The sequence below is a fragment of the Mus musculus genome, chromosome 4 (assembly GCF_000001635.26).
Source record: "Mus musculus strain C57BL/6J chromosome 4, GRCm38.p6 C57BL/6J".
NCBI classification, from domain to species: domain Eukaryota; kingdom Metazoa; phylum Chordata; class Mammalia; order Rodentia; family Muridae; genus Mus; species Mus musculus.
In genome coordinates, this window is record NC_000070.6 from 86,363,046 (window position 1) to 86,380,860 (window position 17,815).

At 41.9% G+C, this 17,815-nt stretch overlaps 1 protein-coding gene across 11 annotated transcripts in view; it reads left to right on the forward strand.

The window, feature by feature from the left end:
• The window catches only part of Adamtsl1 (ADAMTS-like 1), a 914,539-nt gene that overhangs the window by 849,194 nt on the left and 47,530 nt on the right, over positions 1 to 17,815 (forward strand). For all 11 annotated transcript variants that reach the window (XM_006538374.2, XM_006538376.2, XM_006538377.2 and 8 more), the window contains one exon: positions 11,807 to 11,935. In XM_006538374.2, the coding sequence (XP_006538437.1) occupies positions 11,807 to 11,935 (129 nt within the window). The remainder of the gene's footprint in view (positions 1 to 11,806; positions 11,936 to 17,815) is intronic.

Consider the following 17,815-nt stretch of genomic DNA (forward strand, 5'->3'; position numbering starts at 1 on the left):
ACTATAAACCTGTTGCTTAATTGTAAACAGAGGATCTTTAAATAGATGTACTCTTGGCTCTTTTAGACCTGAGAGTTCTGTAGCTCTCTTACATGAGGAAAAAAAAGACAACAGTGACCATTGACTATGGCCAGCTCTGAGGTCCCCTTACCTGCAGATCTGACAAGGAAAATTGACTTGGTTTTTCCTTTGTGGAACAGAAGGAAGCAGTATGTGACTTTTACATTAAATCCTTTAAAAATAATAAATAAAATGAAACTGTCTCTAGAACATACTAAACATCATCTCAACTGGAGCTCAAGGACAAGGGAAGAAAGGACAAGTTAAAGGACACCTTCACAGACAGGAGGACAGCAAAGGGCTTGTTCCAGAATCACAAAATGTGGAAGGTTTGTAGAAGGAAAATCAGACTGAGAAAGAAAAAGATCATGCATGTTATCTGTGACAGAGCAATTCATGTTAAGTTGCTAAGAATATAATATATACATAATATTACACATTAACTGAATATAATACAGCTATTATTAAATAGAATACATAAGAATATTTGTAGAATTATCTGGGTGGGCCAAGTTTAATATGAACACTTAGAAAGAGAAGAAGGGACAAAAGGATGTGTAGATGACATATATACAGGGCCAAAGACATCACTGTTGGCTTTGAAGACAGATAAGGAGTCAAGGTAATAATACTGAATGGAATATACAAGAATACAATATATATAATATTACATATGTTAATATTATATATATATACTTAATATCCTGGAATATTTCTGGCCAGAAAGAAACAGCAAGTAGACATTGATAGACAGTGCCTGTGACAACAAATATCAGTGTGGGATGTTATTAATATTCATAAAGGTTTTCATAGGTTTCAGTCAATTTTGGTCCTTTAAACCTAAGCTAGGAACCCTGAATACTTTAACTGAAAATTCCCCTTCTAAGAGGTTCTTTGTTTTTTGGGTTTTTTTTTTAGTATAACTCCAATGGTACTTGTAAGAGACTTGTGACAATTGCAGGGTAGGCAGAGTCTGGTGTTTCTTGAGACAATGCTTTGATATACTCACTATGAGGCATTGTCTATTAAGTACATTTGGACTAAATATAATCTGCTTAATTTCAGATATCAACTGTATGAGATTCCCAGTATTTCATTGCTTTAGGCTTGAATGCTGCACTAGACTCATGTTTCAGTTAATGAGTGCCAGCACCTTCACCTTCTCTCCAACTGATGTTTAGATTTGCCATGGATCTTACCATGTCTTCTTGGACAGTCTCAGAAATGAGGGTCTGCCTAGCCTAGGTGGTTCCAAGTCTTCTCTGAAGATGGAGGCTTTGGTCATATCTCCAATAAGACCTCTGCAGGTGACTTGAGTTTTTGGATCATCTCAGAACTGGATAAAGTTTAGGGACAATCCATCACATTTAAATTATTTGTTTTTCTAATATACTAAAACTCATAATTCTTCAAAATAGAAGCAGTTTCATCTCTTCAGTAACAGAGTTCTCCCTTCTCTTATACTACTACGACTGTTGCTCCTTCTTCCTCCTCATTCCCCTCCTCCTCCGCCTCTTTCGCCTTTTTCTCCTCTTTATTCCTCACCCTGTTAAGCTTTTGTGCCCCTCTATGTGTTGTACCAAAAGTCTCCAGCACCTCTTCTCACAGGGCACCATCTGTATTGTGCCAGAGATTCTGCTGAGGGTGGTTATTAGTGTTGAAACTGTTAAACCTGAAAATGCTGAGGAGAAAGGCCAAATCCGTAATCATCCCATCAAGGCAAGCTTTATTAAGTACTGGCAAGGGAGTTGGACCCTGATCAAGTCCATGCCCAGAATTCCCAGAGAATGGCACTGAATTCGGTTAATCAGGTACTCATAAAGGCTACAGTCTACAGTACTTCCTGCCTTCGTCCAATCGGGTGTAAGCATTCATCCTGCCTATGTGTGACCAAGTACATCCTGTGCAGTTGGAGCAACCAACCTTGTTTGAGTTTAGATTCTCAATGTTCAGCTAGAAACAATCTGCGTCAGGGAGTAAGTAAACCTTGTTTACTGAAGTAAGAACAACATGAGACTTGTTATCTTACATGAAGAGTGGTCCTGATCATTCCAGGAAGTTATCTGTCCTTGGGCACGCGGTGCTTACCAGTTAACTTTAGCCCTTATAGAAACCTCACAAAATACAAGGACATTCTTGATCTAAGGCCTGTTTCTTACCTAACACTTTCAGCAACTACCTACGTAGAAAATAGAGATATACAGCAATTGTATAACTGAACAAAGTTTGTGTGACTATGTAATGATAGAACCCAGATATTCACTCTGCTCATAACCTGTCCTTCCTCATGCCTATGCCACTGTGGGTGCCAGTGATAATAAATTATCATTCATTTTTACTCTTCCTTACTTATGAATATAACCCAGAAATCCTAATCTGACCAGTATCCTTGTAAAATTCTGCCAACCACTAAATTTGGGTCCAAAATTTCTAAGCAACTTTATCCTTGGTGTCCTTTCTAAAGCTTGGGTGATTCCCACGCCTGCTTCCAGGAATTCTTATTTCCATCATTGCTCCTTGGCTACAATCATCAATGACAGGATTCTATTCTTAAGACTGGCAGGTGTACATACTTACTCCCTGACGCAGATTGTTTCTAGCTGAACATTGAGAATCTAAACTCATTCATTTTTCTAAACTCATTTTTAATGGCTAAGATGGAGGAAATCACTTCCATCAAAATCTGTTACTCATGCTGTAGAATGGAAATAAGACTCCCTTCCATCCATCCTTTCTTCCTTCCTTCCTTCCTTCTTTCCTTCCTTCCCTTAGTATGTTCATGAATACTGATTAGCACTTGCTAACTGCTTTGATAAACATACAAATTATACAGTGTATACCATTTAATAGTGTCTTTATTCTTTTTGTAAATGTCTAAACCAGAGACTTACGAACAAAGAGTTTGTATAGTTTGAGCTCAGAAGTGGCACACTTCTTTACCTGTTCATCTGCTAGGACTCTAACCTGTGACTGTGCTCAACTAAGGAAAGATTGGAGAGCAACCTCGCTGTGGGTCCAGGATAAAGAGGAAGTTAGTCCCTGCTCTAACTCCTAAAGTGGAAGGCATCATGGTGTGTCTAATAACGGCTCTACTGGTAGAAGCTGCAACACAGCTCTGAGAGTACTTGACAATACTGTCTGTTCTTGGTGTCATTCTAGGAACAACCCTTTCTGGTTAGTTTTTGTGTTTGTTTGCGTTTTGGTTTTGTTTTGTCAACTTAACAGTAGCTAGAGTCATTTGAGAAAAGGAACCCCAACTAAGAAAATGTTCCCCACCTTGTGGGTAAGCCTGTGGGGCACTTTCTTGTTTGATATGTTAATGTGGGAGGGCAGAGCCCACTGGGGGAGGTGCCACACTCAGGGCAGTTAGTGCTGAGATGTATAGGAGGGAAGGATGTGAGGAAAAGTGGAGTTTAACCTGAAAAGTGGAGTTCACTGTAAGATGAACTCAACCCTTTCCTCTCCAAGTTGATTTTGGTCATAGTGTTTCAACACCACAGCAACAAAGACTTTATCTACCACACCTTCTTATTTCCTCCTGCCACTGTGTCAATCATGTTCATACTGGGCCAGAGAGCTTTTGAATGTGTTCATTCCCGACTTCTCCCTAGTTGATTTTGTACCTAGAGTCACATGTAAGGAAAGACAGTAGGAGCCCACCATGCACAGGACTGTGTTTTTGAGCCTTTGCCTTTGAGGTTGTTCATCTGTGCCTGCCTGCCTGCCTCCAGGGAGACTCACTCTCCAGGGGCTAGGCTTCCTGGTTTGCTGAGCATCTCTGCTTAAAGACATCATAAGACTCCACCCATTCCAAGGTAAGCATCATATCCACTGATACAGTGTTAGTATCCAGTGTTAGCATACAGTGTTAGCATACAGTGTTAGCTTTATCCTGGGCTGCCCAGCAGCACGGTCAGATTCAGATTAAATAAAGAACAAGACTCAAGAGTACATATAGAGGCAGGTGTCGTGGTACAAGCTTGTAATCCTAGCACTCCCAGAGGCAGAGCCAATAAGACTATAACTTTGAGGCCAGCCTGGTTTACATAGCGAGTTTTAGGCCACATGTAGAACTACATAGCAAGACCCTGTCTCATTTAAAATAACAAACAAAACAAAACAAAACAAAACTCAAAGCATTGGAAATTTCAAAATGTACATATAGACATTTTTGTAACTTTTGAGAGAGTCAATTAATTAAGGAAAATTGTTCCTTATAAACGTCTATTAATTATAGATGCTTGGGTGACCTTACACTCTGTGTTAAAAGTGGTTCCTGAAGGTGATGGGAGCATAGACGTAGCAGTCTGCTAACAACAGCACCTCTACTGATAGTGGACAAGGCCATTACTTTTCAGCACAACCTCAGTATAATTAATTAAGGGCTGGATTTAATTCAGTGACATTTGAATTTTATAGCTATACACTTGCAGCTATAAAAACCACCTTTATTATTAAAATTCCTGTAGGAAAAATAACTTGGTAATTGTGGGTCTGCTCTGGTCCCCGGCCTCATTTCCCCATTGGCACAGTGGTTTTTTATAACACGGTGAGGCAGCTCTTGTATTGGCGAAGGACAGATTATGTCTTTAACAAGTGCCCTGGGGATTCTACAGCAACCAGTCTGCAAACCAGGATGTAGGGACCCTCCCTAACAAACACTAGGTCCAAGATCTGTTGTCCAGCTCAGCATTATGACATACCAGCCCTATGGTCTTGGACAGATCCCTGGCTGTTCAAAAGATAGTTTTACCTATCTGCCTCTCAAAGCTTTTTTTATTTTACACTTAAGACTTTTTTTTTTGAGGACCTACTTTGTGCCAGAACTAGATGGCAGGGAGATTACATGATGAGGCATGGATGAGAAAGAAGGTAGAGGAAACATAATTTCTCATAGTCTTGTGAAAACGAGAAGTCAAAATAAGTGAGATTTATAATGCCTGGCAGGGGGATAATGGGTTGCACGCTTTAGATGGGGTAGCTGGAAATGGCCTCTCTAAGATATGTTGTGTGCAAAGAACCCTAAATGATGAGAAGAATATATCCATGTGATGTCTGTAGACATCTCAAGGACAGGAACCAGACAGACTAGGGCTGCTGGGTGGAAGAATGAGAAAGTCCAATAAGCTAGAACAGAGTGGCTTATGGGAAATTTGGTCTCCAGGAGGTAGGAGAAGCAAATGGTTGGTCATAACCAAGTAGAAGAGAGTTACTTGTGAAAAGGAGCTATACATTTTGTTTGGATTATACTGAAAGAGTGTCAGAAATGTTGCAAGGCAAACTATATAGTCTGGTTTATGTTTCAGAAAGAAAGGCTTTGTCTTAGCAAGAGACTGCAGTGAGTGAGGTTGGAGTGGCAGCAAGGAGCTCACCCTGACCCTGGAAGCTGTACAGTCACCCGACATAAGGATAGCATTTAGTTATAGCCACAGAGACATTTATTAGGGTTGGGCTAGATTTGGAGTTAGAGTTGATATTTATTAATATCAGTGTTATTCCATATTTCCCTGCATTTTCATGTCAGCATATCATTACAGTACTTCATAATTCCTCTTCACCAGGTCATACATTAGCTTCAGTGGAAGGTAGGTGGGAACAGCCCTGTGCAGTCATAAAAACATGGAAAGCCGACACCTATCCTCACCTGCACCAAGTTTCCACTCCTAACTACAGCTCCAATGAGCTTATTCACTCCTGCCCAGAGGGCAAGTCAAACAGGGAAGGACAATAAAGAGGCCAGCTTCATATATGAAGCTGACTGGCTGTGCATGAGGCATGAGAGAGAATATGCAAATTATAAAATGCAGGTGTCAGACTCCAAAGATTTTCTTCAGCTAATGAAGGACAAGAAGAGTGAACGGCAATCTGGAACACCTTGCCTTTAAAGGGTTAAAACAAAATCAAATCCATTTGACTTACAAAAGATTAAGCTTTAGGTATATGGAATGACCTCATGCGGACCCTTATTTCCCCACGGTGCTTAATAAATGAATCTTTGCATTGTATTTTACGGTCATGTCCATACAGTGCTGTATTTTTCTCCCAGATGATAAAAAGCCCGTTTAAAGCATAGCATACAAAGAATTTCCACTTCCGGAAAGAAAGCATAGGAGACGTGCTTGGACGGTTCCCTATTCCTCTTGCTCAGTGCAGTTAAAAACCCTGACCATAGTGTGTGCAAGCACAAGCTTGAAAAGTGGAAAGAAGAAAGCTGACTGGCTGGAGACCTTGGAAACCAGGGGATGGTTCAGCTCGCACAATTGTGAATTTATTGGGCTTCCTCTTTGCCTCATAAACTCTAAACTTGGAGCTGAAGAAGGGGGCTACCAGGAAATACCAATGAGTATGTGATATATATGTGTGTGTGTGTGTGTGTGTGTGTGTGTGTGTGTGTGTGTGTGTGTGTATGTATATCCTAAAAGCTTGTTCTCTCTAGCAAAAGGAATAGGAAGGAGACAGCATAACAAGACAGATGTTCCAAAACTATTGCTGAGCTTTGAGCAAATATCACAGAAACCCTGTGATCCATACAACATAATAGCACAGGCTGATTAAGGAGCCTAGACTCACCTTCTCTCATGGACAACATAAAAGGAGGTACCTACCTCAACATACCCATGGGGTATGTTATATAAAATAAGGTGTTTCATCCCTACTGGGAGATAATGAGAACATTTGAGGAGCCTAGGCCTCCACCTTCACCCCATAGGATTCTTATTTGCATACCTACTTGAGAGTCAGACCCTTCCCAACTCCCAGCAGCTGTTAGGAAGGCTGTTCCCATTGTGGTGACATTGAAGACCAATGGAGATTCAGAAAGGCCACCCTGCCAGGAGTCCCCTAACATGGGATAAATGAGAAGTCAAACCAGGAAGCTGGACATCTACCCTTCTCTGCTTTCATGTCTATAAGATGCCAGAGAAAATGGCTAAAATACCTAAACAGAAGACTTACATAGGATATAAATGCCATGTAACAGAATACAAACTGCCTGGACTAATTTTGAAATCACTCATCACTTAAAAACTCCCTTTTGCTATTCTTACAAAGTATAGTGCTAGAAGACCTATCCAGTATTCTAATGTAAGAAAGGAGACAAGATGCATGTGGGATTGCTCTATCAGGTGAAACTGGTACTTGACCTGACTGGTACTGGGAAGGAATGAAAAAAGAGCATACACACACACACACACACACACACACACACACACACACGTACAGATCAAGTGGGCTGTGCCCACTGTGATGGAGCAACCCCAACTATGCAAAGCGATGCAGAGCTCCACCAAGTTTAATTATGTACAGCTCAGGGAGAGATTAGCTCATCTCCTTCGGAGAGCTCTGTAGGGGAGTAGTAGTCTCAGGTTGCTGTCACCTGGGAGAGGGAAGTTGTGGTTATTAGTTGTTTTTTTTCCATACACTGCCAATATTAACAGTAAGACCAGATGAAGGCTTTGCCATCCCTCTGAATCTCTCCCCATGGGAAAGCTTTGCCATTTCCCCATGGGAGGAGGCATTGACATCCTTGACATAGGCATGGTCATGTTAAAACATTCAGTTGGGATTTCATCCATTCTTTACATGGTCTCCCAGGGCTTCCCCCAAAATGGCAAGGAGAAAGGAAAGCTTGACCTTTTCCTCAGAAGGACTGATTGTCTATATAACATGTACCTGTATTTCCACATACCAGAAATAAACAAGGAAATTTGAAACACAGTATTAGCCATCCCTGAAAAGAGATAACTAGGTAAAAAATCCAACAGAACACATCAAGATTTGCATCTGAACTCTCCAAAGCACTTGTAAAGATCAATGGGCATATGGTCTCCCACGGACTGAAGTGCACAACACAACTGGGAGGTTGGTTTTTCTATAGTTGATATATATGACTGATAGATATATTTCCTATCAATATCTCAGCAGGACTCCATAAGTGTGTTTGAAATGAGTGTTAAAAGATAGAGAAGAGTGAGCAGCAAAGGGGGTGAAGCAGGAAGCACCAGCTTGCCAGACTGTGAGTGTACAGTCACAGTAACTGAGGCTGTGTGTTATTGATAGGAGAAAGGTGAAACACAGAGCAGAAATCCCAGAAGCAGATCTTCACAAACATGCTCAGCTCGTCTTGACAATGATGAGGAAGCCAACCAAGACGGAAAAGACAGCCTGCCAAGGAAGGGCAGCAGAACAGCTAAGTAGCCATAGGCTACAAACAAGGACCTTAGCTGAGTACCATACCTTATACAAAAACTAATTCACGGATGGGTGACACCAACCAGGATTTATTAAATAGCTGTTTTCACTCAGTACATTTTTTTTATCAGAAATGGAATGCCAATAGTTTAATTTTTTTAAAAATGATACTAATTTATTTTAAAAATCACCAGTCATGAACTCCAAATTTCAAAAATCAATAAAATAATTGGTTTCCTGATATAAAAATTAAAGCTTGAGAACAATAGAATAATCCATTAATATAAAAATTAACTCAATGTATCACTAAGCTGAATGTAAAACTTAAACCATAAAACTTTTAGGAGAAGGAAAACATAGGAAGTTATCTTTAAATTATAGATCTATGTAAGTAGTTCCTAGACTTGATATAAAAAGCATAACCCATAAAAAATGATAAATTAGATGCTATCAAACTTAAACACTTAGGTCTGTGAAAGGCCCTGTTAAGGCTAAATGGAAAGCTACAGACTGGGCAAGCATCTACAGACTGTATGTCTGGCAAAGGACTGTATCTAGACTACAACGACCTCTTAAGATTCTATAGCAAAATAGGTAGTGGCTGCAGGTTTTGGATGAAAGAAGACAGCCATAGATGTGTCACTCTGGAAGTGGGGAAATGCCCCCACCAACGTACTTGATTATGCCTGGAGATGACACATCCACCCTCACTGCAGTATAAGTTGCTAGAGTCAGCTCTGCTTCTGAACAAGAACATCCAGGTCCACGTGAAGATGGAAGCCATGCCGCCCAGATTTGTGCTATTTGGCTGCTTGAAGCCTTGGTAGCCTATCACTGGGAATATGGTGATGAGGTCTGGAAGGAGATCAGTCAACCTCATCCCATATGACAAGCCCCTGTTGGTAACTTTGCTGCAAATCCAGAAAGTCTGGAGGCCCTGGTGCCTGCCAGTGCTTGCTGCCAGAAACCCTACTGATAAGCCCATCGTGAGAGTCAGGATATCACTTTGCGATATGCATTGTGAGATTTTAATGTTTAAACAGGAAGAGAGTCAATGCTGAAATAATCCAGTTACAAATACTCAGATAAAAGATGGTGGTTGGCCCTGCAGCTTCCAGCTGGTGCCTATTGCTTCTGCAGAGGAGTGCATTCCAGCTGCAGGGGAAATCACTTCATCTCAGCTGTGGGGTCATATCCCCTTCAGAGAAGTGATGCCTGGATCCAGAGTGTCCCTTAGACACCTGCCTCGCTGACAGTCTTTCCCTGATGGTAAATGATGTTCCCATCAAATCAGCTTTCTGTGCTTCTCTTTGCCTTTATCCAAACTCTTTAAAGGGAACTTGCCCAGTCCAATTGTGTTATAGTTATTGTTTGTCTACTTGATTCTAAGCTCCCTGGAGACCAGATTATGCCTTTTTAAGTCTCCATTTTCCCACTTCCACCCATTTGGCAAGCCTCTATCTCCAAAAATATTTACATTATGATTTGTAATAATAGCAAAATTACAGTTATAAAGTAAAGTAGCAACAAAAATAATTTTATGGTTGGGGTCACCACAACACGAGGAACTGCATTAAAGGGTCACAGCCTTAGGAAGGTTAAGAACTGCTGTTTTAGAAAGAGGAGAAATGGATGTGGAGATGGTTGGCCTCCTGTGAGATGAGATATATTACTGTGGGTGATGACTATGTGACAGTATAACTGAATATTTAATGAGGCCACAAGTAGAAATAGATGCCACCTATAAGACTCAAAGAAATGGCAAATTTTCAGACCAGTTATTTTATTTTTGGCTGACAAGGATTCTTGAACGTGACAGTTGTATTAATCTGGACCAAGAGGAGAGAAAAGCAAATAATGAGAGAAGAAAAACAAATCTAGGCAAAGTCTTTATTCCTAGAAACTAGAGGAAAAGGCACATGGGTGAGAAAGCTACCACGGAGGACCAGTGGGCCTGTACTATGCCTCAGTGAACACTCCAAGCCCCAGGAAAGATGTGAAGCATCCAAAGGAATTTACATACCAACCAGGGTCAGGGAGCTGGCTGTGGCTGTGCCATGTTACCGGAGGTGACAGCATCCACACATTCTGCCCCTTTCTACAATGCAACAAAACTGTCACAGGAAGACAGGAAAGAATGCCATTGCTCAGTCACCTTTCAAATATTCACCCACAGGGACATGGTAATGGTAATCCTTACTTCAGAAAGAAATCTTTATTATAAGAGAGGAAAAGAAAGAATTAGTTTGAAAGGCTTCTGCTCCCTCTTCTCCTGGTGAAAGGGGCACTAAATATTAAAGAACAAGCCTGCTTCAACACAGATGCTTAGGGGACAATTCTTTTGCTAGATCTGATTAGCAGCGGTTTGAACACATGGTGTTATACAGCAGATAGCTCAAGCATTGAAAAGAAATTCAAACATGCAGCTGTTTGGTTTTTTTTTTTTCTGTTTTAATACTACTACTTACCTAACTTCTGGCTAATAATTTCCAAATGCTCAAATAGAGTGAATAGACATTTCACCCAAAAATGTGCATGTGGTAAATACGAAGGTGAGAGATAGTTGACAGCATCAGCCATTAGGGAGAGGCAACTTGAACCAAAATAAGATGTCACTGTGCAACTATCTGGTGAAAGAAATAAAGAAGAAGGGAGGGGGAGTTGCCATGTGACAGTTAAACTGCATTCCTCCACATTTATGCCAAAGAAACTAAGACAAATGTCCCCACAGCTACCTGTACCAAAGTGTTTATGACAGCTTTATCAGAATCTGGAAAGAACCCAGATATCCTACAGCAGCTGAACAGCTAAGCAAACTGTGGTGGTTTTTTTTCCCATGTCATAGAATACTACTGTGCAATAAAAAGGACCACACCATTAAAAAATGCAACCATAATAAGATATAAAAGCTGGAAGAATCTCTAGAGAATTCTGAGAGCTGGCAGGGAGCCAAACATGAGAGGTTCCCAACTGTTGGAAAACTAGAGAGAGGAGGTTAACATCGTCAGCACAGCATACTTCAGATGCTGAAAGCAAGGAAATGAAAGGCATGCTAATGGTTGCCAATGCATTTTGGGGGACCAGGGTTATAGATGTCATGAGGAGTGCTTATAAGGGCAGAAGGTCTGTGGCTTAGCCATGTGGATGTTCACATTGAGACCATGAAATTGTGCTGTAGTTTCATAACATGATTGCATCATGGAAAACCTGGATACAGACTGCTCAGGGTTACTTCTCACAGCTGCACATGAATCGAGAACAATGCCAAAATACAAATTAAGCTCTTCAAGATTGTCTTTTCATTTAATGATTAGAATGCATGTGTTATCCTCATTGAGCACCATGTTATTATCTTCAAACTCTTCAGCCTTGTTCTTTTCCTGTGAAGTCTACGGTAGGCATGTGAGTAGACAGGTAACAGGTTACAGTTTCTCCTCCAGGCAAAACATGGTGGGGTATACTCGAGCAGAACACGTGTCTTCTGTTATCTCCTGGTGTTTCGGGACCCTGGTCTACGATGTTGTTGATGAGAGATCACTTTCTTTCTCATCTCCAGGAAAGCCACTAGTGAAGACATCCCGAATGACTGTGCTCAACACAGAGAAGCCTACAGTCACAGTGGATATCGGTGGCACCGTCAGAACCGTCCGAGGAGTGAATGTGACAATTAACTGCCAAGTGGCAGGTGAGAAACTTGTCCATGTGTTCATCTGTTTCCGATATTGATGGAGATTTGGGAGAGGCTGGGGGATACAAATCCACTCAAGGACTCCAGCACTGAAGCACATCCCTCATTCAGAAAGTAGGGGTGCATTGGAAAGTTAAAGCAGGCAGGTTAATTCTGCCTAAGCCTGGTAGACTAAAGGAGGCGCTAGGGTTTTTAGTTATTCATATTAGACAAATCATAGTTGTGTACATTTGTGAGGTACAGTGTGATAGAGCAAAGAATGATTACGTCAAGATAATCAGCATTCACTTGTGTTTTGCAGTGGTGTGTTTGTTGCAGTGGTGTGTTGTTGCAGTGGTGTTTGTGTTTGCTTGATAAAACATCTGTGTTACAGAGTAAGGCTGGCTTAGAACTCACTGTGTAGTTCAGGCTTTAAATCCATGGCTTTTCTACAACAGCCTTCTAAGTGCTAGGATTGCAGCTGAGTGACAATCTGGACTTCTTCGTTTTGTTTTCATCTTAATTTTCCATATTAAGAGAATGTGAGCATGTAAGGACTGGGGCAAGTGTGTTACAGGTAGAAACAGCAGGAGTGTGGAAGTGTTCCTGAAGGCTGGCAAGCTGGCACTGTCCAGGGAATAGCATGAGCTTAAGTCTGAATGTGGAGGGCCTAAAACTTTACAAGGTGGATGGCAGATGGACCATAGGTGCTCTTGGATGAATGACCAAGAGGCCCAGACAAAAGCAAAGCCATGCTGCTTCAAAGTTGGGGAGATGGCTCAGTGGGTAAGAAAAATTCTTGATATGCAAACAAGAGGACTTGAGTTTGAATCTCAAACACCTAAGTAAAAGCCAGGCATAGCTATACATACCATGTACTGAGATTGAGACAGGAGAGTTCTAACAACTCACCGTCCAGCACACCTATCCAGAGTGGTAAGCTTCAGCTACAGTAAGAGACAGGCTCTCAAGAAATAAGGAAGAGAGCAGTAGAAAACACCTGGTGCCTTCCACTGAAGGCACTAAGTATGTACAACCTCACACATGTGCACACATAGAAAGAAAAAGAAAGAGAAAGAAAGAGAGAGGGGAGAGAAGGGAAGCAAAAGGAAAAGAAGAGAAAGGAAAGGAAAGGAAGGCTTCTGAAGGAAGGAAAGAAGGAAGGACAGAATCGAGGGAGACACTAGGGTGACCCACATTCATATCAGAAGAATTAATGTTATAAAAACAGCCATCTGCCAAAAGAAATCTACAAATTCAAATCAAAAAATCCCAATCAAAATTCTAAGACCATTCTTTATAGAAAGAGCAAAAACAAAACCTTAAAATCTATAGGAAGGCATAAAGACCAAAGGTAGTCAAAAACATATTGAACAACAAAAAAAATATTGCTAGCAGTATCACCATCCCTAATTTCAAGTTATACTGAAGAGCCATAGTAATAAAAAATAGTGTGATGCCAGCCCAAAAAGAGATACACTGATCAGTAGAATAGATTGAGGGCCCAGATATAAGCCCACACCCCTACAGACATCTGATTATTGAAAAAGAGCTCAAAAATGCACAGAGGAGAAAGATAGCATCCTCAACAAATGGTGCTAGGGAAATTGGCTATTAACATGGAGAAGAATAAAACTAGATCCTTCCCTCTCAACCTGCATAAAACTCAACTCCAGATAGTTCAAGGACCTCAACATAAGGCTTGATGCCCTAACACTGAAAGAGTTATAACATTAAAATAAAGAGTGCACTTCAGCAGACAGAAGGACTTGGCCAGTTACACAGGAAATAAGACCAACAACTGAGAAACGGGCTATCATGAAACCAAAAAGCTCTGTACAGCAAAGCAAACCATCCATCAAGTGAAGAGGCAGACACGGGATGGGAGGAAACGTTAAACAGCTCTGTCTCCCCTAGAAGATTAATACTAGATCATACAACGAGCTCATAAAACCTAAACATTAAGAAAACAAACTCGGTGGAAGCATGGACAATAGTTCTTAACAGAGTGTTCTCAAAAGATGTACAGGTGTCTAATAAATGTTGTTGAGGTACTCCACATCAGTATTCATCAAATTAGAACTACTTTGAGATTTCACTTCATCCCAGTCAGAATGGCAAGCATCATGAAAGTAAATGATGACAAATGGAGGTTGAAGGTTCCCGGAAAAAGGGACCTTTGTTCATGGTTGGTGGAACTTCAACTTGCGCAGCCACTATGTGAGTCAGCTCAGAGCTTCCTCAGAAAACACTGAGGTCTACTACTACCTAGCTACCACTCCGGGCAGATACAAGAACTCTGTTGTCTTACTGCAGAGATAATTACCCAAGCGTCTCATTGCTGCTTTGTTCACAAAAATCAGAAAAGGAAGCAAGCCTGCATCCCCTTCAGCTGATGAATAGCAAAATGTGGCACATAGACACAGTAAGATTCTATACAGCTGTAAAGAAAAATGAAAGTATACAATCCAAGTATATCCATGTCTCGTGCATGGATATTTAAAACACCACATATCTAACTTGCAGTATGTAGAGAAAGCATGTGGAGAACCTTCTAGAACTAACACCATTCATGCCCGTGCCCCAAGATTGGTAGGAAGCCTTGGCAGGGATTCCCTCCACACAGGCACTGACTGGTATCCTCAACCTGGGACTGTAAGCATAGGCCTCAGAGAGAAGACAGATCCTGTGTGCGCCTACTGAGCATTGGGGTTGAGAGGAGAAGAGACCAGCAGAGAAATAGACAGTGAAACAAGGAATTAGACCAATCGTTCCCAACCTGTGGGTTGCCACCCCTTTGGGAGTCAAGAGACCCTTTCATAGGGTCACCTAAGACCATCTGCATATCAGATATTTTCATTACTGTCCATAACAGTAGCAAAATTACAGTTATGAAGTAGCAATGAAGTAATTTTATGATTGGTATCACCATGGCTGTACTAAGGGGACACACAGCACTAGCCAGGCTGAGAACCACTGAATTAAACACTTGAAAGAAATTGTGAAAGCCAGATGCCAAGACAGGAAGAAACTGGAGAACCCAGGACGTAAAAACAATGTTTTGGCCCACTGTAGTGGCAACCAAGACCCAGTCGCCTGGACCACATACAGAAGTTCACTTAATGACTATTGCCTAACTATGAGGTTATAGTTGGGTGTGAGTTGGAGTTTTGTTGTGGGGAAGAGCATGCATATGTGGAAGGCAGCCAAAAGCTGACATCTTTTTTTTATCATCCTCCACCTTAATTGTTGAGAAAACAGCGTCACTAAACCTTAACCTCTGCATTTGACTACAGGAGCACAGTGACCAGCCGGTCTAGCTGAACCAACATTGCAGATCTTTGTTTTGTTTTCTTCCCACAAAACCATGTGCATTGATCCTAATTAAAGCTGTGCCTGTTGTTGAATCATATATTTATCCAAAGCGGTTGAGGGAAATCCCAGTTTTGATGTAATTAACTGGATGTGCAGGCAAACGATCCTCACTGAGTCTCTAGCCAGCATTCTGACAACACTGCTAAAGGTGGACATGGCTCAGGAACTGCTTTCATCCAGCTACCTTAATGCTCCTCTGTCCCTTTCCTACTCCTCATCATCTCCACCATGTCTGTAACTGGGACATAGCGGCCTTCTGCCTGGCTGGATAAGATTCACTAAGCCCTAGTAACATCGACCTGTAAAAGGGAGGGGATTGACTCCATTAAGGCTGCTTAAAGGAAGGCTGGCTGTCATGTTCGCTTGCTTAACTCATTGACTGTATCCTATTGAATTCCAAGTCAAGTTTAGATCAGAGGTCTTCTAATGCAAGGACACACAGATGGTAAGGTTAACCAGGAAGCTCACCATCTGGGGAAAAGAGAGGATCGGAAACACACAGAAATACAGCACCATCTATGGGATAGTCATTATAACCTTATTCTAGAATAGCAGGGTAGTTTAGACCCTTCAGGAAATACAGAAGAAGATGAGGCTATGCTCACGGTCCCCCCTCTCCAACCTCCCCACAGTGCACATTCTAACATAGTTCCCTCATCAGTGCAGCCCTCCCCTTTCCTATCCGCTCCCTAATTAACATGTGTCTGTCGTGAGCCTAATTCTAAAGGATATATAAAAGTCTATTTAAAGAACATCTCATACTTCACCTAGACTGCCCGACATCCTCACATGTTTGAGCCATTAGCAGTTTCTCATTAAAGAGGGTTTCCCACACATGTGCTCTCCACTCGTAAATGCAGCCCCACACACACCCCCAACCCTTCGGCACAGAGAACATTAGTCGGAGAGTGAGATGGGGCTTTTTTCTTTAAAGGGGATCCAATCCACTCTCTCATTCTTATGATCGTTCTCTCTGTGGTGAGAGTTCAGAAAACCAAGGAAATGATCAAAGATCAATGGCGGAAACTGCGTGCAAATGGCCTGTGACAGAAAGAGCATGCTGCATCTGGCAAAGTGAACTCAGGCCAGTGTGTGAGCTCTGGCTGGTCTACGAACTGTGGCTGTCAATGGTGGAGATAAAGAAGGCACATGAGGCTGGGAAGTAAAGAAGCAGGCAGGGAACAGATCTTACAAGAGCTCACACTACAGTTTCGATTTTTATCCTAAGAGCAAGGAATGCGTCTGAAGGTCTTTGATGGTGCCATAGGACTGGTGGTACAGATGTGAGCGGTTCAGGAGCCAAGTAGGAATGCATCATTAGGGGAGGTTAGAGTCTAGTATACATTAAATCCTACTATCCCCCAGTGCATAAGGCTTCAGATACAATAGATTACCGGGGCTTTCTTAAGAATTCAGTGTTCAGCTGGACTGCATCTGCCCTCACTAAATCACTCAGGGTCATAGGGTGCAGGGGCCTTCATTCTGTTGAATTTCTAAGGTCTCCCTGGGATCTCTCCCCTCCCCCAGCCCCACCCCTGTGAACCAAAAAGGGAAAGAGACTGAGGGAGAACTGGGAGAACTCTCAAGGGCCACAACAAAGGAGCCACTTAATGCTTCTCACCTAAGGCCATGACCACTTACAGCTAGGAGAAATACTGGACCTATCCTCCAGTAGTACTTGTGGAAAAAAAAATGAAAAGGTTTTGGGGATGGCCACCAGTGTCTGCCACAGTTCCTGAGGAAGAATCAGAAAAGAAAGCTGAACGCCTCTTGTCAAGGCCGCCATGGTTCCTTAGACTAGTCACCAAAGCTGATATGTGAATCACTGTATCCATTGTCTTTTCTTGTACCAAGCCCAGCACCACCCCCACTACACACACACACACACACACACACACACAGAAACTTCAAGAACATATCGTGTAAAAGTACACCTTTAGACACCCCACTTCAAGGTGCTGACAAGCTGCCATGGTACAAGCAGCCCTCCAAGTATAACAAATGGTCCAGTTAGCAAGAATATCCTGTCTGGGATATTAAAGAAGAAAGGGATATTATAGCATCACACTTCCTGGCAGCTCAGCAGAGATTAAAGGCACTAATCCTTGTAATCGGGTCCCGTTACCAGCCATTCTGACTAGACCCATTTATTGGTCCTTCCGAGGGAGAACACTGTGGTGCTGTTAAGAAATGCCACGGGGGGATAAAGCAGACACAGGTTAGTTTGCACCCCCTTTGTAGACACAAAGGGTACCCAGGAGTTCGGCACGGAGCCTCGACAAGTGATTGGTGGACACCAGTAAAGTTTCAGACTGTTCTTTGCTGCAGAGTGTGTTTTCTGCCATTTCTCAGGCAACACTCTACGTACAGTGTGCTGGCATGTTATAACAGATGAAGGGGAGAGTTTCTAAAACATGATGGAACTTTCCAACAACAGATAGCTAACTCAGCTAGCTCTTGTAGCTTCTAGAGGCCTCATCCCTCACAACAGCTTTGGTGCTGCCATGGCCACAAATATATATA